At 34.4% G+C, this 24,164-nt stretch overlaps 3 protein-coding genes and 1 long non-coding RNA gene across 4 annotated transcripts in view; 2 read left to right on the forward strand and 2 right to left on the reverse strand.

Moving 5' to 3' along the window:
* Positions 1-7,721: 7,721 nt before the first annotated feature.
* LOC135847319 (pre-mRNA-splicing factor CWC22 homolog) lies at positions 7,722-10,577 on the forward strand. The gene is made up of 3 exons (XM_065366786.1): positions 7,722-9,314; positions 9,506-9,826; positions 10,131-10,577. The coding sequence occupies exons 1-2, from the start codon at positions 7,722-7,724 to the stop codon at positions 9,806-9,808; spliced, it is 1,896 nt and encodes a 631-aa protein (XP_065222858.1). The 3' UTR covers positions 9,809-9,826; positions 10,131-10,577.
* Positions 8,020-11,838, reverse strand: LOC135847334 (uncharacterized). The gene is made up of 9 exons (XR_010559147.1): positions 10,882-11,838; positions 10,728-10,779; positions 10,590-10,656; positions 10,380-10,507; positions 10,108-10,285; positions 9,502-9,801; positions 9,208-9,303; positions 8,260-8,550; positions 8,020-8,156 (listed from the first exon to the last, which is right to left on the reverse strand). It is a non-coding gene; the product is annotated as an uncharacterized LOC135847334 (long non-coding RNA).
* A 159-nt stretch (positions 11,839-11,997) lies between these two features.
* Positions 11,998-16,318, forward strand: mRpL45 (mitochondrial ribosomal protein L45). Its single transcript, XM_065366795.1, has 7 exons — positions 11,998-12,298; positions 12,371-12,484; positions 12,558-12,770; positions 12,858-13,012; positions 13,090-13,138; positions 13,231-13,380; positions 15,993-16,318. Exons 1-7 carry the CDS (start codon positions 12,260-12,262, stop codon positions 16,275-16,277), a joined length of 1,005 nt encoding a protein of 334 aa, XP_065222867.1. The 5' UTR covers positions 11,998-12,259; the 3' UTR covers positions 16,278-16,318.
* An 87-nt stretch (positions 16,319-16,405) lies between these two features.
* loco (locomotion defects) overlaps positions 16,406-24,164 on the reverse strand; it is a 36,328-nt gene continuing 28,569 nt past the window's right edge. The window contains exons 4-13 of the mRNA XM_065366782.1: positions 22,588-22,695; positions 22,272-22,493; positions 19,425-19,601; positions 18,995-19,324; positions 18,711-18,908; positions 18,228-18,330; positions 18,002-18,153; positions 17,827-17,910; positions 17,523-17,738; positions 16,406-17,005 (exon numbers count right to left, since the gene is read on the reverse strand). Of these exons, the coding sequence (XP_065222854.1) occupies positions 16,598-17,005; positions 17,523-17,738; positions 17,827-17,910; positions 18,002-18,153; positions 18,228-18,330; positions 18,711-18,908; positions 18,995-19,324; positions 19,425-19,601; positions 22,272-22,493; positions 22,588-22,695 (1,998 nt within the window). The 3' untranslated portion in view covers positions 16,406-16,597. The remainder of the gene's footprint in view (positions 17,006-17,522; positions 17,739-17,826; positions 17,911-18,001; positions 18,154-18,227; positions 18,331-18,710; positions 18,909-18,994; positions 19,325-19,424; positions 19,602-22,271; positions 22,494-22,587; positions 22,696-24,164) is intronic.

The raw sequence follows: 24,164 nt of genomic DNA on the forward strand, positions 1-24,164 counted from the left end.
AGATTCAAGTCCTGCTAGAATCACTCCACCACAAATTCGTAGACACCGTAGTAATCTTTTGATTGATAAATCGCTACCTATATACGTAAAAACCAGAAAAAATGGTCTCTCAACAGGAGTTTAGTGATTTTAAAACATTAATCGAAGACCAGATTAAGAAGCAATTCGAAGATAAAGCAACTGAGCTAGAGACTAATTACAAGACCAAATTAGATGAGAAGGTAAAAGAAATCGAAGCTACCTATCTAGCAAAACACAATGAAAAAGTGAAAGAGTTGGAATCTTCGGTTGATAAATCTGTCAACGAATTAATGGGAAAATGGTGTACTGAAACGAATAAAGACGTAGGCGAAGCAATAGTATCTTTTAAAAATTCTATCATCGACGAATTAAAAAATGAAAGTACTACTATGTGGCAAAACAATGAACAAGAAATGAAAAAGACCGTAGATATCTTGTTGAAAGGTGCTGAAGCGAGAGTGGCACAGGCAGGAGGAGAGAAATCCTCATCTGAATTGGTCTTTATTGAACTTTTCAGGAAAAGTGCTACGATGTTCACTCAGAAAATGATACACCATCCGGTCAGATTTGTTAAACAATTTCAAACAAAAGAGATTGAGCAAAACCTAAGCCCTGTAAATCGTCGCATGTTATTTATTTCTTGTGTAGAGTATAAAACACAAGCTTGGGAAACCAAAATTCAAGAAGGGGAAGAATTAGAAAAATTAATACCGCAATTTTTAAATCTATATTGGGACCAAACGGCGAAACAATCCGCCATTGAGTACTTTAGAACCGATAATGTCGAAAAAATAAAAACAATGGCCGACTATATCGAATATTTTTCTATGTGGTATGATACGTTAGCGGCTACCAAACTAACAGCCGAGCAAATCATTGATAAAATTCTCGAAAAAATCCCCCATGCAATCCAGAATAAAATGAACCTCGAAGAGTTGAACACTAAGGAAGACCTCGTGAAGAAACTTACTGTGGCAAAGAAATCAGTGACCGATGAATATCTAGCTATGTACGTCCATTCTACGAAGTACGTACATACAAATTTCCATCAAAAAACTGACCCCCAAGTAACAGAAGAAGCCAGAGAAATTCAACAAGAGAAACCAAGAGTTTCAAATTACAAAGGTAAAAATTTTATACCCAATTTTCACGAGGTACGAGTTAGAAATTTTAATTATCGAGGTAGAGGAAATTATGGATCGTATGTACCGGAGACACAATGGAGAAAACCCCCTCCAAAATTTAATTCGACCGGTCAAGGTGCTAGAGGCGATTTAAGCATTCAAAATATGCAAAATGGTACCCCCCAAAATCAAGCACCTCAAGCACCAAACTCCCAATCAATTCCCCAACCAACCCCAGAGCAACTTTTTTATCAAAATTCTAAGCCTGGGGGTTCAAAAAACGGAAATTGACGATGTATGTGGTCAAACAGACTGCAACGAGAGGTGGGGGTAGGACGTATAAAATAAAAAATGAAATATACGACCGAATAGGAGAAGGCGCAGTGGCAAATCGAATTTCAAACAACCGAACAATTGAGCAGCATTGGCTGCATATTAAGAAAATGAAAAATTTCAACAAAAATGTAATTTTATCGATTGGGGAAGACGAAGTCAACGATCTCTTCGCCCCCTTCGCCTACATTGAAGAATATATGGTCGATACTATCGACCATATACGCGAAAATGGCGGTGAAAACATCTATGTTAATTTTCCTATACTGTTACCCTATGTAAAAGAGAGAAAAAACGCGAAAACGTTGAAAAGATATCTTGCTTTGCGCAGATTGTTTCAAAAAATCACTCAAAGTACAAAAACCCACCTCCTAACATCTCAAGCTGATATGTTTCTTCGTAAAAATCAAGCTAACGCGATCGAAAAAACCGAATTTGGAAACGTAAAAATTAATAGGCACCTATTTGAGAAAAATCATCGATCAAATAAACCACCTATGAAAAAATACATGTTAAAACCATGCCACGTAGCAATGGTTCGCGAAGTAGAACAAATTATCGAGGGTCGAGAAATCGAACAAATCGAATATGAAATTTTACTCGCGAAGTTAGACTCCCAAAATCGAAGAAAAAAAAATAAAAATAAAAAATTTAAAAATTCGAAAAAAGTAGTTCCAAAAAATGCTACGACCCTAAACTCCAAGACGCAAATTTTCGAAAATTCAAAATACAAGGACCAAGGAGGGGAATACACGGAAAGACAACAACAACAAAATGCAAAATCAAGTGAAAAACACGTCGATAAAAATCCACAAAATAATATTGCAACTCAAACGAGCGTATCAAATATACCTAAAATAGTAATAACACCACCGATCGATTCATTTGAACAGCCGACGTCTTCAATTCCAGTGGCCAATTCAGGAGTGGCAAAATCCACTCGGCAGCAAATAAACGAACCATTTTCATTCGCAAAATGCATGCAAGAGTTCGAAGCAGCTGAAAAAGAAAAAAAGAAGCAAACCAATAACAAAACATCGAATAAGGCAGTACAGACCGATAATATATCCGAGTCACCTCAACAAGTACTAGTAGCTGAAGTTGAAAAAACCCAAGTTGACAGCAATACCAGCAGCGATCTCCCAGCTGACCAAAAATCAGCAAATTCTGCGGAATCTGAAAAAAATAAAGAAGAAAATGAACCACCTAATACGTGTGTAATCAAATGGAAAATTGGAAGTGAAAAATTCTGCGGTTTGTTAGATACAGGGGCAGAAGTAAATTTAATCAGCGAAAGAATGATGCAAGTTATTGAGAAAAGACAAAAAGAATCGATCGAATATGCAATCCCAAAGCATAGGGTAGTAATTACTGTGGCAAATGGGGAAAAAGAAAATACATTCCCATTTTCTGTAAATATTAAAATGTATTTTAAAGATATCGAATGTGTAATTCCATTTTACATCGTAAAAACCCTTCCTTGTGGATTCCTAATTGGTAGAGATACCATGAAATTAGAAAAAATTGGAGCGTCGACGGAAAAGGGTCGTGCAAAATGTAAAAAATTACCAGAAAAAAGGTACAAAAAATTCGTAGCAGACAGTTTACACGCAATACATGGAGTTAAAAAAGTAAAAGTCCACGTATGCGAAGTTGAAGAGAGGTACGAAGAAACGGTGGAAACTCCAAAAAACAGATTCGACCAAATTATTCGACAAATTCGAAATTCAAACCTCACGTACGACCGAAAAATGTATGCCATCGAGCAAATTTCTCCTTACGCTGGAGTTTGGCGAGATGAGGTGGGGTATGATAAAACCGAAGAGTACAAATTAAATTGGAAATTCGATCCAGATTCTGTCAATTGGAAACACCGCAATTTTATACCTAGTAAACACAACGAGCATAAAGTTTTTGAAGAATTAAATCGAATGTTAATAAATGAAATTGCTCGACCTTCTGATTCAAAATATGTTAGCAGTACATTAGTCAGAGAAAAATCTGATGGTAGAGTTCGCATATGTATAGACCCCCCAATTTTGAATATGTTGCTCGAAGATGACCCTAACGAGGCATCAAATTTGGACAAAATTGTACATAGTGGACACGGAGTAAAATACCAGTCCACCTTTGATTTCAACTATGGGTACTGGCAAATGAGAGTACACCCAGCTTTTTGGAAATTTTTGGCATTTAAGGTCGATGGCCAGACCTATGAATATATGAGAATGCCTTTTGGAGTTAAAATTGCTGCTGCCTATTTTATTAAAATGCTCAGAAAAATTTTGTATGGTTTAAAAGACCTAGACCTATACGTAGACGATGCCAGAATCAAATCGAAGAATTTTGAAGAACATATTGCAGCAATTGTTGAATTTTTAAAACGTCTACAAGCGGCTGGCTTAACACTCAATGCCGATAAAACAAAATTATTTAAAGAAAAAATCGATCATTTGGGCTATGTACTTGATAAAAATAAAATTGGAAAGCAGCAGATTAAATTGGAAAAATTAGAAAAATTTAGAAATAAATTTTTTTCAAAAAGGAAAAATGGAGTAGTTTTAAAAGAGAAAAAACATATCCAACAGCTAACTGGCTTAACTATGCTATACTCCAAATTTATAAAAAATTACCAAACAATCTTAAGACCAATGACTGACCTACTTGAAAAAGATACCAAGTGGGAATGGGGAGAAAAACATATGCGAGCGTTTGACCAATTGTACGAGGCATTTTGCCAACAGTTTGAACTTACTGCTCCAGATCCAGATCGCGAATTCTTCATTGAAGTGGCCCACGACAATGACACGGTGAATGCGGTCATATACCAAAAGGACGATGAAAACCGAGACAACATCGTCATGTTCGTCAGTTCATGCCTGAAAAAACACCAAAAAAATTACTCTTTAATTGAAAAAAGAATTTTGGCCCTAATTACTGTATTAAAAAAATGTCAAATTTGGCTAATAGGTCGAAAGGTCAATGTACCTCACAGTATGCAAACAATGGTAAACAAAATACGTTCAGTGGGGCAAATGCATATCAAAGCAGCATACTGGATAACAATTTTGAATAGTTTTAATATCGATTTTTCGATCAAAAAAGACCATAAAAGGTATTTTGACCCTATGCCCCCTGAAGTGACCTTAAAATGCAATTTGATCCAGTATTCTTTTACGCGACAAAAACTTCCCCCTAACCTTAGAAATGCTCTAGAAATGATTGAAGTCCGTCAGGACCTAGATGATAACCTGAGTAAAATTAAAGAAGTCCTGAGGAGCGGGAAAGTGGAGTTAAAAGTAGAGGTACGCGGACAAAAGGCAGTAAACAGCAAAATCAAAAATTTGAAAGATAAATACATAATTAAAAATGGTGTTTTATATCGAAAAGTAAAAAGGCAGGACATGGTGGTCTTACCTGAAAATTTGTTTGCTGAAGTAGTGAACTATCTGCATCACTGGTATGGTCATCTTGGCAGTGCCAGGCTTGCCACCATCTTCGAACGAACATATTATTTCCCCAATGCTAAAAAACACATACAAATATTATTAAATGTATGCAGAACTTGCAAAACAAATAAAGTTTATGGATTTAAAAAATATCCTCAATATTCTAAAATTGTAGCCAAAGAGGTCGGCGAACTCGTAACAATGGACATTTTTGGTCCATTGCCAAATAAAGAAGGTGGCTCTAAAGCAGTCATTGTTGGCAAGGATATATTTAGCCATTACACTTGGTTCTATGATGCCCCCGACATGACGACTGAACGCTGCACTGATTTATTACTCAGAATTCGCGACGAATTGGCAGCATTGGGGCATAAATTGCAAACTATTACTACTGACAATGGACCCCAATTTATCTCCCAAGAATGGAAAGACACCTGTGAAAAGAATAAAATAAAATGTACACACATTGCACCGTACAATGCTCCAGCTAATTCCTGTGAGCGTACGATGAGAGAATTGGGGACATTGCTCAGAATTGCAATAAATGAGCAATTTGAAGATGAACACCACTACACCCATGAAAATTGGGATAAATATATCCGCGATGCAGAGAAGGTCATGAACCTTCGGCCAACTGAGTTTGGTCTGACCCCAAATGAAATCATTGGGGCATTTAATGAACAACCCGACCCCCAAGTATTTGAAATGCAAGAATATGATTTAGATGGCGAATATTCCAAATTAAGAGAAAAATTGACCAAGATGCTGGATTACATACCGTTCGACAACATTCAAAATGATCGATATATAGAGGACGATGACCTTCTAATTGAAAAAGGGGTCGTTCATATATATACTGATGGGGCATGTACTCGAAATGGTAACGATGATGCGGTTGCTGGCATTGGAATTTGTCTCAAACCTTATGGTAAAAAGAATGTAAGCCATAAATTAAATGTAGAAAAAAATACCAACAATGTAGCTGAATTGACGGCGATTGAATTGGCCATGGAATTAATTTTGAGAAAAACTGATCATAAAAAATTGCAAATTAATACTGATTCTCGATATGCAATCGATACTATAAAAAGAACCGAGCAGTACATTGCAAAGAATTGGAAAAGCAATGGAAAAGAAATTTTAAACAGAGAAATTTTAGAAAAAATTGATAAATTGAAAAAACAATTTGAGCATATCGAGATCAAGTATGTAGAGGGGCATAAGTACGACTATGGAAATGCCATTGCAGACCGTTTGGCTAAGGCTGCTGTGTATGAGGATGAGCTAGAAGTAATTCTACGCGAAAATCCGAATACCAAAATGGAAAAGATAGGTACCTACATCAGACTCAAAAATCACGAAAAAATTATTAAAGATGAACAAGAATTTAACAAAAACGATGACGTAGCAAAAAGAGTAGAGGTCGGTGACCTCGTGATGCTAGACACCCATTGCCAAAGCGATAGCAATAAAATGGTATCCGGTAAACTTTATCCTAAAAGAAAGGGACCCTACGTTATCCTATACAAAATACATACCAACTGTTATAGAGTCCAAAATTATAAATCAACTCAACAAGAAGATAGGCCTATCGCCAACGTACGCCAAATGACCCCATTTGTAAATAAAAAACAATTAAGAATGTTGGAGGATGAAGTTTGTTATAAATCCATCTTTGACGAACGTCCCTTCCAAGAAAGAATTTATGACAGGACCAGATTAACCGAAAGAAAAGAACAGAAAAAAATTGAGGAAAAGATTGATGATGAGCATGCATTTTTCGATATGCTTTTGAAAGAAGAAAGAAGGATGAAAGAATTACAAGAAAGAGCTGAACAAAAATTAAAAGAAGAAGAAATAGCGCATAACCATTACAAAGCAACTGGTAAATGGTTATTTAAATTACCAAATAGGGAGCTTGACCCTGTACTGCACGAGCATTTGAAAAATTTGAAAAAAGCTCGAAAATTTTTGGTTCAAGAACGCCAAAAACAAATTAGAGAAAAAAGAGAACAAGATCAAAAAATAAAAATTGCTAAAAAAGTCAAAGAAATTCATACCATACTGAGAAGTCAAGATGAGAAAGATTTAGTCTGGTTGCAAAAAGTAAGCGATCAGATTACACAAGATAGGTTACACGAACTTAGTGTTCTGTGCCTATCAACGTGTAAAACAACAGACGCTACCAATGCAGTAAAATCCCACCTCATCCAAAAGGTACTCAGTATGGAACAAGCTAAATCTATCTTTTGTTATTGGGAATAAACTATGAAAAACTCAAACAATGGGAAAAAACCACCTCCCAAGTCCCAATGATAACGTAAACCACCACGAACCGAACGCAGAACGCAACAACGTTGCAGTTGCCTTGTGTCAGTGAAATAGGTACCTACCTAGTAGCTCACATATACGTTTCGTGCAAGTTGAAAAGTGAAAAGTTTTTTTTTACTAATTAATTATTGCAAATAAAGTGTTAAAAAGCGCAATTAGTGTTCACATCGTGATTAAAAACTGTTGAAAATTACCTCTGAGTAATAAAAGTGATTCTTCTTCGCGAAAAAAGCGTGAAAAATTGCTCACCACCGAAATCTGCATCGTGAAAACGTGCTCGCCAAATTGGGTTCCAATCCTACGTGTTAATTCTGGAAAAAGAACTCAATTAGTTCTATAAGCTGATCAATACGTCGGATAAATCTACAAGGTAAAGCTAATAACTATTTAATGTTAAAAATAATTCAATTAAAAATAAAAAACTTACCAGATAAAACGTGGCTAGTAATTTTCTGTTGCTAGTATGGACGACGAATCGAACAATAACCAATCGTTAAATGTATCGCCGGTAAATGAACGGGAAAAATCACCGTCACCGTATCAAGAGTCTAAAAAAGCTGACTCGGAATCGTCGTCCTCTTCTTCTTCTTCTTCGTCGAGTTCGTCGTCGTCGTCATCATCGTCGTCGTCCTCTTCGTCGAACCGATCATCGTCGTCACCGTCGAAATCTCCAAGCTCGACATCATTATCCGAGCCAGATGAAACCGACGAGATAGCAGCCAAGCAACTCGAAGACAAGCTTTTGAAATCCGAGACCGACGATTCGCCCCAAAATTCGCCGCCGATCCGCCGCCATTCGATGCAAATCGCTGGTGCTTCATTCGAAGAGATACCCGTTGTCGAGAACGAAGGTAAGATTTCTGAGTTTAAAATACCTAAAATCATCGGTACCTCTCCTCTGAAAAAACGTAAAAACAAATCTAAATTAGCGTCACCGGTGAAAAAACGTAAAATATCTAAGAAAGGGAAAAAATCTTCAAAGAAAACAAAACCAAACTCACCCAAATCAACTAAAAAGAAGTCTAAGCGCACCAAAAAAGCGAAGCGCAACGAGAAACAATCGAAAGCCACCGAGAAAAAATCCGAACCAACGACAAAAGCAACCGCCAAAACTGCTAAACCTCCGAAGTCACCAGCACCATTGCCGAAGGTATCTGCCAAAAATGTCTCGCCGTCGTTAACTGCAAACCAGAACAAACACGTCGAATCATTGTTCGACTCCGACGATGATAAAATACAACAGCGACCGGTGAAATCGTCGTCAGGGTATTCGCCACCAAGTTTCACTTCATCTGAAACAGAAAGAAACGAACGGTCATTAAGATTAAAAGCACTCGAATTTAAAACGAAGTATGATTCATTAAAAGAGAAATTTGAATCATTAATGAGGAAAAACAACGACCTCAAAGACCGAAATGAGGAACTGAAAAAAACTCTAGTTCCAACGGATAAGAAAATTCGTTTGCCAACTCGAAACTGGACCTACAATTTCGAAGAAAACAAATTGTATTGGAGACACAGGCTAGTACTGGGCAACGGAGTGTTAGGTGCAGTAGCAAATTACGTAAAGCACGATATGGCCGGATATGTGGCGCCAAAATCAACGTTGGAAAGTTTCCTTGATAACTGCCCACCTACGACCGAGAAACATTATTATATTGAGTGTGGTTTTGAAGATTTTCAAAATCGAAACCGGTTACCCGAAGAAGTAGCCGAAGAAGTGAAAAAATTTGTCGACGGATTAAAACCGAACGTTGAACTTACGCGTATTTCTCTGGTACCCTATGTGGGTGATTTTGAAATTGATGCTAAGATCAAAAAATACAATTCAATTCTAATCGATTGGGGAAAATCCGCCGAAAGGGTAGAATGTTGCGAAAGAATTAAAATTGCGACCGAGGATTTTAGAGGAGGAAGATGGCACCGTACAAAAAGTGGCTACTACGTACCTTCCAACGACTTAGTCGAATACTTGTTTCGCGAGCTCGAACTGGCTACCGGAAAAAAGCTGGCTCCATCGTCAGAATCTTCGGAAAATAACTCGGCTGAAAAATCGGTAAAAATAAAATTCAAAATTAGTATCAAAAAATTAACCATTAAAATAAGATAGGTACCTACCTAAACCTAACATCTCGGGTAAATTGGTAAAAAAAATTAATTAAGAAAAAAATCTAACAAATAGGTACCTACTAACATGCGAAAAATACGACGAAAAATGTTCTAATTAAAAATCTTATATTTACCTAGCGACAGCCACCGAAATACGATCACCCAAAGCCAAAACAAAGGCACCAAATGCCCAGGGGGCAAGGTCAACGACCACTGAAGCGAAAGTTCAAGCCGAACATGGGTAACAGGTTCAGACAGCCCAATCGCCAACAAACCAACCACCAAACCTATCAGCAAAGTGCAGGCAATCGGTATCCGCCTGACCAATATCGCGAATCGTATAATCAACCACCGCCACAAAATTATGCCGAGTACCTTCGGGGGTCGAGCTATCCAAATCGTGCATCACGCAGGTCAAGAAGACCTCGCAGAACCTATTAAACAAAAAGAAGTAAATAGGTAAAAGAAAGAAAAAAGTAATAAGCACGAAAAACATCGAAAAAAGTAACCTACTCATTTGCTTGCAAAGTACTCATCTCATTACCATATTACAAACAAATAATTAATGCACGAATCAATAGTAATAATCACATCTCATTTATTCATAATTAACCAATAATTACACTACACACTAAAAAAGAAAATAAACTCATCTCGCCTAATGCTAATTTGATTAGAAAAATTATACACAAAGTTCATTTTAAATTGTGCAAAATAATTAAAAAGTAAAATCAACTCACGATGAATGTGTTTTCTGTTTCAGACCAAGAAATGGTACGGGTGCACGTCATTACACCTCCGGTGACGGTGAATGTGGTGACAATAATTAACCGTTCTTTCACGGTATTATCGCAGCGAACAATTCCAGCAAGGCACAAGGTCGAAGTATTTCCGGCGGATTTCGTGCTAGAAAAACTCCTGGAAGATGATTAAAAAACAAGAAACAACTGTGATATTAATTATAAGAACTCGTACCAAATAAAACGACAAAAAACGATAAATAGTATTGTACCTGTTATTTATGCGTAAAAAACACCTCGCAAAAACGCTCGAAGAAGAAAAAGGCAAAATCCAAAATCATTTCATCGTAACGTTCGACCAAAGCAACCGTAGATACCGAGCAAAAATCAAAATTCAATTCTGTAACAAAAAATAAAAACACTCAAAAAACTCTGGTATCGAAAGAAATAGAAATAGCATGAGAGGGAAAGAGTGAACTTACCAAACAAATTGAGAAAAGTCTTCGGTTCCAAATTGAACTATGGAAATTATCACCATTGATAAAATACCTGTAAAGTAAAATGAAATAATCTTAGTAAAAAATAGTAAAACAATAGTAAGTGTGAGATGTAGTACTTACCAGCAGCAATGAGTAGTGAGATGAGTCATCCTGAAATATGCGGTTGAGTGGCCTAAAAAATTGAAAAACAAACCAGAGTAAGAAAGATGAGATCTTGAAAATCCATCTAAAAAAGTGTGTATAAAGTAGCAGTTGCTACGAAGAGAAGACTTACCGGTCATCGTATCCAGCGTCGAAAAACATCGTCGACAACATCGTCCTTTGCAGTTACCGCATTTAAGCGAGAATTTGTAGGGTAAAAAACTCAAATTTGATAAAAAATTGTAAATTTTGGAATTGTCAACCATTTTTTATCGTCGTGTTTACAAACACGACGCTGTTGTTGTTGATTTTCGGCCACTGCTGCCAACTTCTATTTTTTTGTAATCGTGACGCTACTATAGCGCTGTGTACAGTCGATATTTTTAACTATGTTGTAATGTTTTTTATTTCTTTTAATTGACCGGCGTTTTTGCCAATTTTTTGTTATTTTATACTTAGTATTAAGAATTTTTTATTGTTTTAATGAAATTAGAATTAAAGTAGGGGGTTCTTTGAACCGAGTCTCTCCATCTTTCGATATTTGTTTTAAAAATTGGTCTAGGGAAAGTACGCCCTACTTGTAAATCTTTGGCTATCCGGCCTCTGATTGAAAAGTAGGATCGGTGGCACCCCCCTTCCCCCGCTGCGTGGTTTCCGCGCCGATTCAAGGTGACCCCTTGGACGGCTCGGGGGGCAATGTAGTGGGTAGGGGGCGTGCAGGGAACCGCTACGTACTGCGCCGGAACGCTTCTCGCAGATGAGTTACGTATCCGATCAATATATATAGAAGAAGCTGGGCTACCAAAAGTTGCCCAGTGTTGGCTCTTGTGATCTGATGCTACTATTCCTAAATCCGTCCAGTGCTTCGAGCCGAGAACGGTAATGAGAATAATTGGTGTCGGTCTTATTGAGTAACGCTGAAGAGAATAATACATGTATGTTTATGTAATTGCACAGATATTAATTATAATAAACGTATTATTCTGTACATGGGTTTTAATTTGTTATAAAAATATTATCCGTTGAACAAATCAGTGTATCCTCCTCGTGGTTATTAACGTCCGCATCCGGTCAATAACCGTACTAGAGGTACACGTATGTCGTAGGTCTACCTCCTACTTCAAATCAAAGTCCTCACCTCAAGGCAACTAACCAATCACAGTCTTCAGCTGGTCCTCTGGTGACGAAAATTGAAACTAAAAACGCTGAAATTCTGCCTGTTTGGTGTTTGGTATCCAGTTTTTATGCAGGAGCGCTCAAAATTATTATCAAAAAACAAATTCCGGAAGTGTGAACCTAAACTTGAACTAAAATGTGAAATTTTTATTACTAAATCCCTCAATTTACTGCCTTATTTGATCGTATAAATAATTTATCACTTACTCAGAACAGTATTGAAAATATCATTCAATACATGCGGGCTTAAATCGACCTATGTTCATCGATTTTCAGAGCTGACCGGAGTGATTGAAATTCCTTGTTTCTGATCCTGCATCTACCTCAACGCCAAAATGTTATGCTCTAGAGTGGTCTCTAGGCAATTATTTCAGGTAAATTACGAATGATTTCTTTTTCAAAACAGTTTTACAAAAGTATATGCACATAATTACTTCTCTCTACAGATATTAGAACGAAAGAGCGGTCCCGGTATTACATTTTCATCTCCAAATTCAGTTCGTTTTCTTCTAAACAACAAACACAAAGATCCTAGATGGAAGAAATTTCGTGCTCTAAAGGTAAGAAAATATAAATTCTTTTCACCGATCTCATACTTGAATTCAAAATATTCATCACTTCTGTGTGTTTCAGATGATCGAAATAGAGTTACCGGATTATCACAAGAAGCAGAAAAATTTCGCCGAAATGACTCCCGAAGAGATGAGAGCTCATTATAAAGAAATAGGAATGCAACCTCATCGTCCATGGTATGAAAGAGAGATAGCCATATATTCGACTGGAGCTGTTATGGAGCCATATGTACCACCGGAAGGAGATGGCAAAGCATCGTCTTTGAATACTGCTGTAATTATCTTACGTGATGATTACTTTTTGAAATAAAATTCGTGTTTTATTATTATTAATAATGATGTATGTGGACTTATCTTGCAGGGAGCGAAACAAAAAATAGAATGGTTAAAGAAGAAGGGTAAATCGTGGAAAGATCTGAGACGTATTAGGTCGTACGACGATGACTTCGATTTATATCCTGATTTTGTCGATAAAGCTCAAGAAATTTATATCAAAGTTCATGATTTATTAACTAAGTTAGTATATTTGGGTCTTACTTTTTCTTTTGTGTACGTGTGGTGTTCCTTTATAAATTGTGTTTTTCTCGTTACAGAGGTGATCACGATGAATTGATACACTACGCCACAGAAAAAGCCTTTCCTGTGAGTTACCATTGACGATCGCCTACTATAATTATTATTATCAAATGTCGATTATTTTATTTCCTGAAATCTTCCGTTTTAAAATTTTTAAGGAAATCGTATTCAACACAAGAGGCAAAACAATTCGTTGGAAATTTCTCGAGTCTCTAGAACCTCCTCGAGTTTCTCACATTCGTTGCGTAGAATTACTTAATAAACAGAACGTATATGCCCAAATTACCGTACGATTTCATACTAAACAGGTTTGTATAATTACTCTTTTCCTAACTAAATAGTATTTTCATATCGTTTCGGTTAAATTGGCATAACTTGGTGGATCCTTCAGAATTTTGAATTGAATTTTCTTTATTTTTCACTTTCTTCCCAAGTCAATCTAATCATTAGTCTGCAGTCGAACTAGCAAAAAATTACATCAATTCAAATGGCTCAGTCCCAAAACTTTTGCTAAGTTGTCAAAATTTCGCTTTTTGCTGAAAAATACTAAAAATTTTCAAAAGTATCGCTTTTTCAACAATAAAAGTCGTGTTTTTTGCTTAAATTGTTAAATTCTTGCTTTTTGCCAAAAATTTACAAAAACACTCTTGCTTTTTAGCGAAATTGCTAGAAAAATTTCTATTTTCCCTTAAATTGCCCAAAGTCTCGTTTTATTCACTAAATCAAAAAGTCGCAAAAATTCTCGCTTTTTCCACAAAAATTCTGAGAAAAAAATCATTTTCTTATCAATAAAATTTTTTAATAAAATTGCTTTAAAAAAAGCGTTGTGTTTTCAAGAATTTCCCAAAAATCTCGTTTTTTTTTTGCTAGAAATTGCTAAAAAAGATCACTTTTTTGCCAATAATTTCTAAAAAGGTGGTTTCCTGGGTCCTGCTAAAACTCTCAAAGTCTTTGCCAAAAAAAAAACGTTGAAAATTCACGCTTTTTCAAAAATTTCCAAGGTTTTTGCCTTTTAGAAAAATGGCTAAAAATTTCATTTTTCTGTAAAAAAGTCCAAAAAGTTCAAGTTTTTTTCCAAATGCGTCCAAAGGTCTGGATTTTTTGAAAAAAACGCGGAAAAATATCATTTTTTGCCAATATTTGCCAAAAAAATATTGTTTCTTGCTAAAATTATTATCAACTACCAAAAATTTACAAAAAGGCTCGCTCTTTAGCGAAATCGCTAAAAAAATGTAATTTTTTTCAAAAGTTATCTACCCAAAAAGCTTGTTTTTTTACCAAATTAAAAAGTCGCAAACGGTTTCGCTTTTGCCACAAAAATTGCGAAAAATATCATTTTTTTGCCAATAACTATCAAAAAGTCCTGCTTTTAGCAAAAATTATCAAAAAAAGATTTTTTTGAACAAAAATTCTCAGATTTTTAGCAAAATTGTTGATAAGTTTTACTTTTGACGAAACTATACCCCAGTTTCGTTTTTTTTCTCGCCTTTTCAAAACCGGATAAAAATTTATGCTTTGAAAAAAAAATTCAAAAGTTGCCATTTTTTTGTAGAAAATCCAAGAAATTTATTTTTTCCAAAAATAGCTGTTCAAAAGTCTCTCTTTTTCGAATAAAGTTATAAAAGTTTATTTTTTTGTCGATAATTTGTCGAAAAGTCCTGCTTTTTGTTCAAATTGTAAAAGTCTTTATTTGCAAAAAAATTGGTAAAAATTCTCTCTGTCCAACAAAATTACTGAAAAATTTCACTTTTTTTGCAAAAATTGTCAAAACGTTTGGCTTTTTTGCCAGAAATTGGCAATAAGCCCTTCCTTTTGCTAAAATCTTCAAAATTTTTCTTTTTGCCAAAAATTGTCGAAAATTTTAGTTTTTCCAAAAATGAGCAAAATGGCTAAAAATTTTCATTTCTTTGTAAACATTTCAAAAAAATCTCACTTTTCAAAAACTTGTTCAAGTGTTGCTTTTTTATCAGAAATTATCTGAAACCGTTCTTTTTACCAGTATTTTTATTCTCGTTTTTTGTGCAAAATTTTCCTTTTTTCCTGAAATTGCAAAAAATTCTCACTAATTTTCAAAACAGTTTCAACTCCTTAAATATTGAAAATCTGATCACTCGAATTTAAATTGTGCTGTTATTTTCTTCATTTTCTTTACATTAAAAATGATTCGCTCACATTTTGTCACTTCGATTACTTAAGTTACTTTTTTTTTTTGGAAAAACTCGAGTACGAGCCCCAGATCTATCAAAACAGGTTAATATTCCGACAAAAATGTTTTTTAATATTTCAAAAAAAAAATTGAGCTCAAAATTATGTGATAATTTTTGGGTTTTTTGAAAAAGATATCATGCAACATATCAAAATGGGTTAAAATTTCGACTGGAAATCAAAATTTGAGATCAAAATTTCTTTTGAGCAATTTTTTGAAGAATTTGTAAAATTCTAAAGCACGATTGTGAAACGATTGATTTTCTTGTTTAATTTCTACGTACTTTGATAGACCGGTATCCCTTCCACGATATTTTCGAAAAATTAATCTAAATTTTAAAGCTGCAACTTTTCAAAAATGATCGAAAAAAGTAATGAGCTTGATAAAAATTGTCAATTTTTTGCCGAAATTTTAACCCATTTTGATCAGTTGCGTGATTTTTTCAAAAAAAAAAAAAAAAAAAAAAAAAAAGGAAAATCATGACCAATTTTGAGCTAAAAATTCTTTAAAACTGCTCGATGAAAAGCATTTTCGCCTAAATTTTATTTCAGACCTATATTTTTACCAAAAGCTAACTCAATTTTTCAGGCCTCGAAAATGCAAGCCAACCGATCACTTTTTGCTCGTTGGACTGTTAATTAAAATAAATAACTTTACAGCTTTAGTGCTCAAATTCAATTTTACTTCAACTTGACCATTTTTTTTCTCCTACAGACTTTAGCAATTTACGATAGATTCGGACGTTTAATCCACGGAAGTGAAACAATAGCCAAGGATGTCCTCGAGTACGTTGTTTTCGAGAAACACCTTTCTTCCGAGTATGGAGTTTGGCGAATGCACGCTAAAATTATTCCCGATTGGTTACCTGAAAAAGAACCGTCTCGTAGGACATATGTCGAAGGTCCCGAGGAAGAAGAACCCGAAACGCAGGATAAAGCAGAAAGCGAGATGGCAGTTCCATCAGTTACAGTACCAGGTCCATCAGTAGTAACTGCGTAATCGTGATGTACATAAAATAAATTACTTGTTAATATTTAAAATCGTTTCGTATATTTTTTCATCTCTTACGACGACGAAAATTATTCAATTTCTGTAACCGAACATCCGATAAAAAAATTAAGAGCACGTAATAGAAAAAAATTATATTTTAAAAAAGAAAATATAATACCAGAAATAGAAGACAGTAAAATGTACATATATAAGAAGGGATTTAGTAAAAATATAAAATACATTTGTACAAATACAAACAATAATAATACACGATGATACATCCGGTTATCTTTACAATAAAAATGAAAAAAAATTGGCTAAAAAAATGGCTACACAAAGCTACTCGTAGGTTGATCTAAATACACAGACTTTGGACTCGTATCGAACCCATAAGTCCCGCTGGACATCCGCCACGATATATTCTTAGGTTTAGGTGGCAAAGGTGGTGGTTGTTTGAACACTGGAGGCGGACTATCGGCTATTTTACCGCTGAAATTAGGCAAATCATTGGTATATATATCTTGTTCTTGGTCGTTCTGACGTTTACAATCCGACGGTGTCTGGTACGTATCGGATAATTTACACGAGTTGTACTCGTTTTCGTTTATGGCAGCGGGGGTTTCTTCTTTGGTATCTTTATCGTGGCAAGATGGCAGCGATTTCGTCTCAGACGGGCAGGACACCTCTTTACGTATCTTTTTTAATTTCTTTCTACCGATAGGGGTGTTTTCTTTATCCTACGGGGTTAAAAAAAAACAAAACGCCGTTAGAATCAATATTACGTATATTGATTAGTGGTGTTGATATATCGATATCTTAAACGATATATCGATATAAGATCCAATATCGACATATCGATATGAAAAATCAATATCGACGATATATCGTATCGTCAAAAATTGAGGAAAAAATGCACGAAAACAGCCAAAAATATGAGTAAAAATTGAAATTAGAAAGAAATTTTTAAAATTTTTTCAAAAAAAAATTTTCTCACTTTTTTAAAAATCTATAAAAAAATTTTTTGTCGTACCAAATTTTTTGCAGTTGTTAATTCACAATTAAACTTAAATGACTGAGTATACAAATGGGAAAAATAGGTACTTTCAAGGCAATATTGAAGATATCGATATATCGTCGATATATCGATATCTGTTGGAAAAATATCGTGATATATCGATATAAAATTTTTCTAAATATCAACATCACTAATATTGATGCGCGAAAGACATGTTGTGATTAGGTTGAAAAATATACCTTTAAGAAATCGGGTAATTCTATATTCAATTCTGTACCCCTTTGATCTTCTAAGCGTCCTCTTTGGCATCTTTTGAGCCCTTCGTATAGACCGTCTTTTTCAAACTTCGAGTCTAGCTTCGATCCCGGTTTCCATTTCGCGATCACTGGAGGTAATCTGGAGTTAGTGGGTTTCTTTTCAGTACTGTTTGGAACTTCGTTGGTTTTTTTATTTTTCTGCGCACAAAAAAATGTAGCAATAAATTAATGAATCGCCACTATCAAATGACAGCTGTGGACCGAGTTTAATGAAAATTTCACTTACTCTGATTTTATCTTGATAAAATGAATCTTTTCTTAAAAATTTTCCTAAAATTTTCGACGAATGTTCGGAACTATTATTTTCAGACTGAAAACAAATCGAAAAAAATGCCAATAATTATCTAGATAATTCTCTACATTGTTGAGATGAAATTTGTAAAAAAAAATTAAATATTTACATAAACGGAAGGTGCAGGTTCGGCGTTAGGATTACGGAAATTTTCCGCTTTACCCTGAAGCAGCTCTTCGAATACTCGATTAGTTATTTCATCCAAAGTTGACGACTGTTTAGGTTTGATGGTCGCATTCACGCCGTAATAATTATTCCAACCTGAAAAATGATCACTCGGGTTAAAATTTTCCACGGAATTAGTATTGGAAAAGGGCATTCACCGACGTACGTACCTTGTAAATTCAGCGTAGGAGTATTACGAGTCAACACCTGTATTCGTTGTTTATCTACAGCGCTTACCGAAGTGCTCGGTTCTAATACTTCGTTAACTTCGATCTGCGTAATTAGAAAAGTACCGAGATTAACGAGTTGATTGTTGTGAATTTGAGCAATTCGGTTTTGAAATTGCCGTTTTAATTATTTTCAAATAGGAAGCGTATTATTGTTTGTTTTCAAACATCGTAAATTTATTTATCGGTCACTAAATTGGCTTAGTAATGGAAAAAACGAAGATTCGCAAAATCGGCGATGAAAGGAGTCGAAATTCAAAAACATTTTCTTTCAATTTCCGCTAATTTTTCAATCAATCTATCCCCATTATTCGATAATTTTTCCAAAATAATCGACAAAAATCTTCCATTTCCAATCCTCTCGTTTGAAAAATCCATAAAATTTCATTTTCCCGCTAAAATTCAACTACTTGCAAATCTACTCACCAAACACAACGTAACCATGTGCAAATGATATCCATGTTTGATGAGGATCGGTCCTAGGACAGCTCCTAATGTATGCGAGGGTTTCGATTTAACAGTCAATGATTTACGATCAGGTAGATCCAATCTAAATTCTACTCTCCATTCGATTTTCACTTCTTTTCCCGCCAAAACGGATGCATTTTCTTCTAAATCTACAACCTACGCAAAAAAATACACGCAAAATAATTAATTCCCATCGCTTCAAAGTTACAATTCAATCCGAACTCGGAAGGGTTTCCGCTTACCTTATCAGTGGCAGTATAGATGACTTGAAAACTCGTATAGGGCATCGCCCTCTTCTCTAATAATTTACTAATAGTGTAGTACACCGTTTGATGCGGTTGTATATTCAAAACCGCCGACGAAGCATCGGGCAATGTGACTCTGCACAAAGATACCGGTAAAGCTAGATCCCACGAAGCTAACGATGTCCTGCTACTGCTACAGGAAGACTGCATATTCTCATTACTGGCAGTAGTTGTACGGTCTCTGGATTTGCATCTAGATTTGGACCACAGCAGAAGCGAACGTCTACGACGACTCGTACGCGTTCGTTCGGGTTCTTCGGCAGATTCCTAATAAAAAAATATAAAATCAATTCGGTCATTGATTCAGAATGTCCGAGAAGATTATTTCAAAATTTAGCTAGCATAAAAATCAGAGAAAAGTACGTACTTTGGTGTTGGTAGTTGCAGCAGAGGGCGAAAGTAGCAAGTCGCTGTCGGTAGCATTTGCAGACAAGGTGACATTCTCGCCGGAAATTTCGCGCATTAAATAATTCTTGTAAATATCGCTTTTCAAAAATCTAGGATAGCTGTCGAATTTCATCAAGTTGAAGATTTGTTTTTGAGCCTGCAAAAGCAAAAACAAAAATCAATCAATCACCAGTGCTCCTAATGACGAAAAATGAAATAAAAAATTTACTATCACAATCAAAACAAAAAAAATTATGACGAGTATGTTCGGAAAAAAGCAATAGATTACGTAAAAATAAAAAAACTGAGCCCAAAATCATTTTTTCCCCTCTAAAACCAGGGCTCGTACTCATTTTTTTCCGAAAAAAAAGTAACTGCACAGTAAACTGAAAAGCTGGAAAAAGTAACCAAAAAGTAATCGAAAAATTGACAAAAAAAATCACCCAAACAAACTAGAATTTTTCGTTTCTAATCAAAATCTAAAAATAAAACTCGATAGAAACTTGTACAACTTTGACAAAAAGCAGGACTTTTTGACCATTTTTGCAAGGGCAATTTTTGCCAAAAAAGTTGAACTACAATAATATTTTCTGAGAAAAAAAGTGAGAATTTTCACAATTTTTGGCAACAGAAGCGAGATTTCTGACAATTTTAATAAAAGAAAGGACCTTTTAGTCATTTCTGGCAAAAAAAACGACACATTAGAACAATTTTTGTAGAAGATTGAGAGTTTTTGGATGCAAAACACAAAATACAAACAATTTTTAGCAATTTTTAGTATTCAGTAAGAGGCAGAGGTTCTTGGCAATTTTTGACAAATATTTTAAAGAAGAAAAGGGTTGACTTGGTAAATTGTGTTAAAAAACAAGAATTTTCGTTAAAAAAAAAAGTTGATAATTTTATAGCAAAATGCCAAAAAATTAATTGGACAATTCTTGGCAAAAAAAATGATCAATTTTAAACACTTTTGCAAAAAATTGAATTTTGTGACAATTTTTAGAATTTTTTGTCAAAAAAGCACAACTTTTTTCTATTTTTGGCAATTTTGAACAATTTGTGGCAAAAAAAAGAAGAATGTTTTGTGTATTTTTTGAAAAAAAAAATATTGGAATTTTTTGTGAAAACCTACAATTTTTGGCATTTTTTGGCAATTTTTGTCAAAAAGCATAACGTTTTCCCATTTTTGACAGTTTTAAACAATTTTTGGCAAAAAATTAAACATTAAATTTGAGTATTTTTTTAAAAAATTAGACACTTTTTGGAATTTTTTTCAAAAAAATCACAATTTTTGGCAATTTTGGACAATTTTTATTGATTTATTATTGACATAAAAGAGAGGCTTTTGAGTATTTTTTACAAAAACTCTCAACTTTTGGCAATTTTAATAATTTTTGTCAAAAAAATCACCTACTTTTTTCAATTTATAGCAATTCTGGACATTTTTTGGCAAAAAGCATAACTTTTTCCCATTTTTGACAGTTTTAAAGAATTTTTGGCAAAAAACTAAAACATTTGAGTATTTTTTTAAAAAATTGACACTTTTTGGAATTTTTTCAAAAACTTACAATTTTTGGCAATTTTGAACAATTTTTATTTATTTACCTATTATTGACATAAAAGAAAAACTTTTGAGTATTTTTTTAAAAAAACTGGAATTTTTTGGAATTTTTTGCAAAAATTCTCAATTTTTGGCAGGTTGAAAAAGCACCAAATTTTTTCAATATTTCACAATTCTGGACATTTTTTGGCAAAAAAAAAGAATTTTTAATATTTTTTTGAATAAAATGAAGCTTTTTGAAATTTTTTGCAAAAACTCACAATTTTCGGTAATTTTGGAATTTGCAAAAAAAAAAGAAAATGTTGAGTAGGTATTTTTTGAAAAAATGTAATTTTTATGCAAAAACCTACAATTTTTGACAATTTTTAGCAAATAACTGAGCTTTTTTACAACTTTGAAAACTTGAGTAATTTTGATTTGAAAAATTTACGCAAAAATGAAATTATGTACCCATTGCGTGGAAAAGAGACAGGCGAGGAAAGCGGAGAAGAAATGGGAAATTTGCCTCAAATCGAGCTCACCGAGTGAATATATTTGTAACAACAGGGTTCAGGGTTGATTGAAATTCACTCGAAAAATTTTGATTTCTCACAATTTGTAGAATTTTAAAGAAAAGGCATTTCACAAGCACCCCCTCCCCCGGGGGGACACCATTAAAATCCAAACAAACAAGGCATTTTTTGTATAAAAATGTACAAACGTACTTGGTACCCTTCTTCATAAATTCGAGTGATTTTGCTACATGGAGTACTAAATACTGAGGGAGAAATGATGATTTTTCAGACGAGCAATTCGAAAAAACGGGGCAAGAAAGGAAAAAAAATCAAAAATCCGTATTACAAATTAGAGTATCAAAAAATAGCGGAGCCTTTAAATTTACATTTTTGTCGGGAAAAAAGAGACCTCCGAAAAAAAATCCACGAGTCAGCAGTAAAATTGCTATTCCCAGCATTGTCTCAAGGTAACCTCCCCTCGCTTCCCTTGCCCCAGTAGACGATAGCATATTAATCAATGACACAATCATTTCGACGAATTAAAGCCTTATCTCAATTAACCCAATCGCTCTACTACTCGAATACTTACCAACATCAGTTGATACTTCGCCACTGGATTTTAAAAGTGCAATAGCAGCGATTAAAGAACAATCGAAAAAATAAAACAAATTACCACCAACAGCGAGACGATAATAAATAAACTACAAACGAGTGTAGTATGTCTTTGTCTAGCCAGGTGAAATCTGAACCGAAGGTAAAAGCTCTGTGTACTCACATTTGATAATAAATTAACGTCAGCCATTTGTAATTGCTGCTGGGTGAAATTTTTGCCACTCGAATCCACGTTCACTGGTTCGGAAGCCGAATTGGCTAAAAATTTCTCGTAAATATTCGACGCCAGCTTCTTTCTTTCTTCCAAATTAACAGTTCGACGATATTTTTCGCAAGCTGCCCAAAAGTACGCGTTTTCAACGCTAAACTCTTTTTTCAAAAACTCCTATAGAATTACAATAAAGAAAGGATTAGCATGCTTTGAAGCATATCATCATCCATGAAAAGATTGTAGAGTTTTTCATCGTGAAGGTACGTACGGCGAATGCGTGCAATCCGACCGAATCGTAGAGCAGTTTTTCCAGCGACGTTGCCCAACTGGTCACCTTGCGTTCGTTTTCGTTCGATTCACATTGTTGGGGTTTTTCCTATAAAAACAAAACAAATCGAATTAATATACGGGTGCAAGGATAATGCTATAATTATTACATATTAGGAGAGGCAAAAAAAAAAAACACGGCCGGCGAATATACCCAGTATAGATGAGACAAACAGACCTTAATGGGAACTGGGAAGGTGAGGAAAAGAGGGCGAAATAGAATAAAATATCCCATTAACGGTAACAGGCGGAAACAATGTAAGGAAACAATCCAATTATACCGAAAACGAACATCTTTTGTGATAATTAAACAGGTGGAAAGAGGGGAGAAGAGGGAGAGGAGAAAAAATACCTAACATCAGTTTACTTATTATTTCGTTAGGTATATAAATGAATAGGTAATATGAGACCAGAATAAGAGACACGAGGAGTAGATAAGAGGAGAGGGGGACTTACGACTACAATGTAATTAACACCTGCTCGCTGGTGATTAAAATAAAAACCAAACCATAAACGATGTCGATTCGATATTTTCCTCAAAATTAAACCTACGTCGATTCTGAAGCGATGTTGCCAAATTTCGATTTCAAATCTGTTCTGTGACGATTAACTTTATCAACATATTGTAGAAATTTGAAAGAAAAATTAATTTTCTACAGCTGATTTTTTTTCTTACTACATAAAGCTGTACTGTGTTTAGAAATGCAGGAGGGCTCAATTTATTCAATTTTGAATTGAAAAAATATTCTGTTTTCAAAATTTGAAAACATGCTCAACAAATTTTTCTAAACCGTAACCGAGTAACCTTCGTTGTTTCGAATTTCAACTTTCAACAAATGTCAGAACATTCAACTGAAGCAATGCATATTTTTCAGTAAAATTACCATTTTTTTTTTTTTTTTTTTTTTTTTTTTTTTTGAGAATTCCGTAATGAAACAACGTTTGTTGTCAGAAGTCAAATACCTTCGCTCATATTAATATCTATCCATGTGTTTGCAATTAAAATCTAAAAAATAACAATATCATTATCAACAACAACAATGAGCAACGTTTCGAGAATTTTAAAACAAAATTCCAGTCAATCATTCTATTCATTTGGTTTTTGTTTCCTAATTATACTTAAATTCTGATTTAGGTACTGTTACCAGATTTTCATCAAATGCCAGCAGTTGACAATGAACAGTTGAACAAGTTACGCAAAAACGGTGCAGATAGGAGGGGGAATTTTTAAAAATTTTGTTGTTGTTTTGAGAGAGTGAGACACGAGATAAACAGAAATGATCTTTGAAATTACTAAAATTGATTTTTTATTTTTAAAACTCAGCAAAAAAAATCACTGAATCGGATATTTTTTTGAACTATACATTAAAAGTTTTTTCATTTCACACTCGAGAAATTTTCTGGAACATATTTCAATATATTTTCAAAAAAGTGCAAGTTTTAGTCAATTTGTGAATTTTTTTTTCATTTCAAAAGATCTCAAGTTTTTGTTTTTGCTTTAAATTTGTTTCAGTTTTC

Source organism: Planococcus citri, chromosome 5, assembly GCF_950023065.1.
Source record: "Planococcus citri chromosome 5, ihPlaCitr1.1, whole genome shotgun sequence".
NCBI classification, from domain to species: Eukaryota; Metazoa; Arthropoda; class Insecta; order Hemiptera; family Pseudococcidae; genus Planococcus; species Planococcus citri.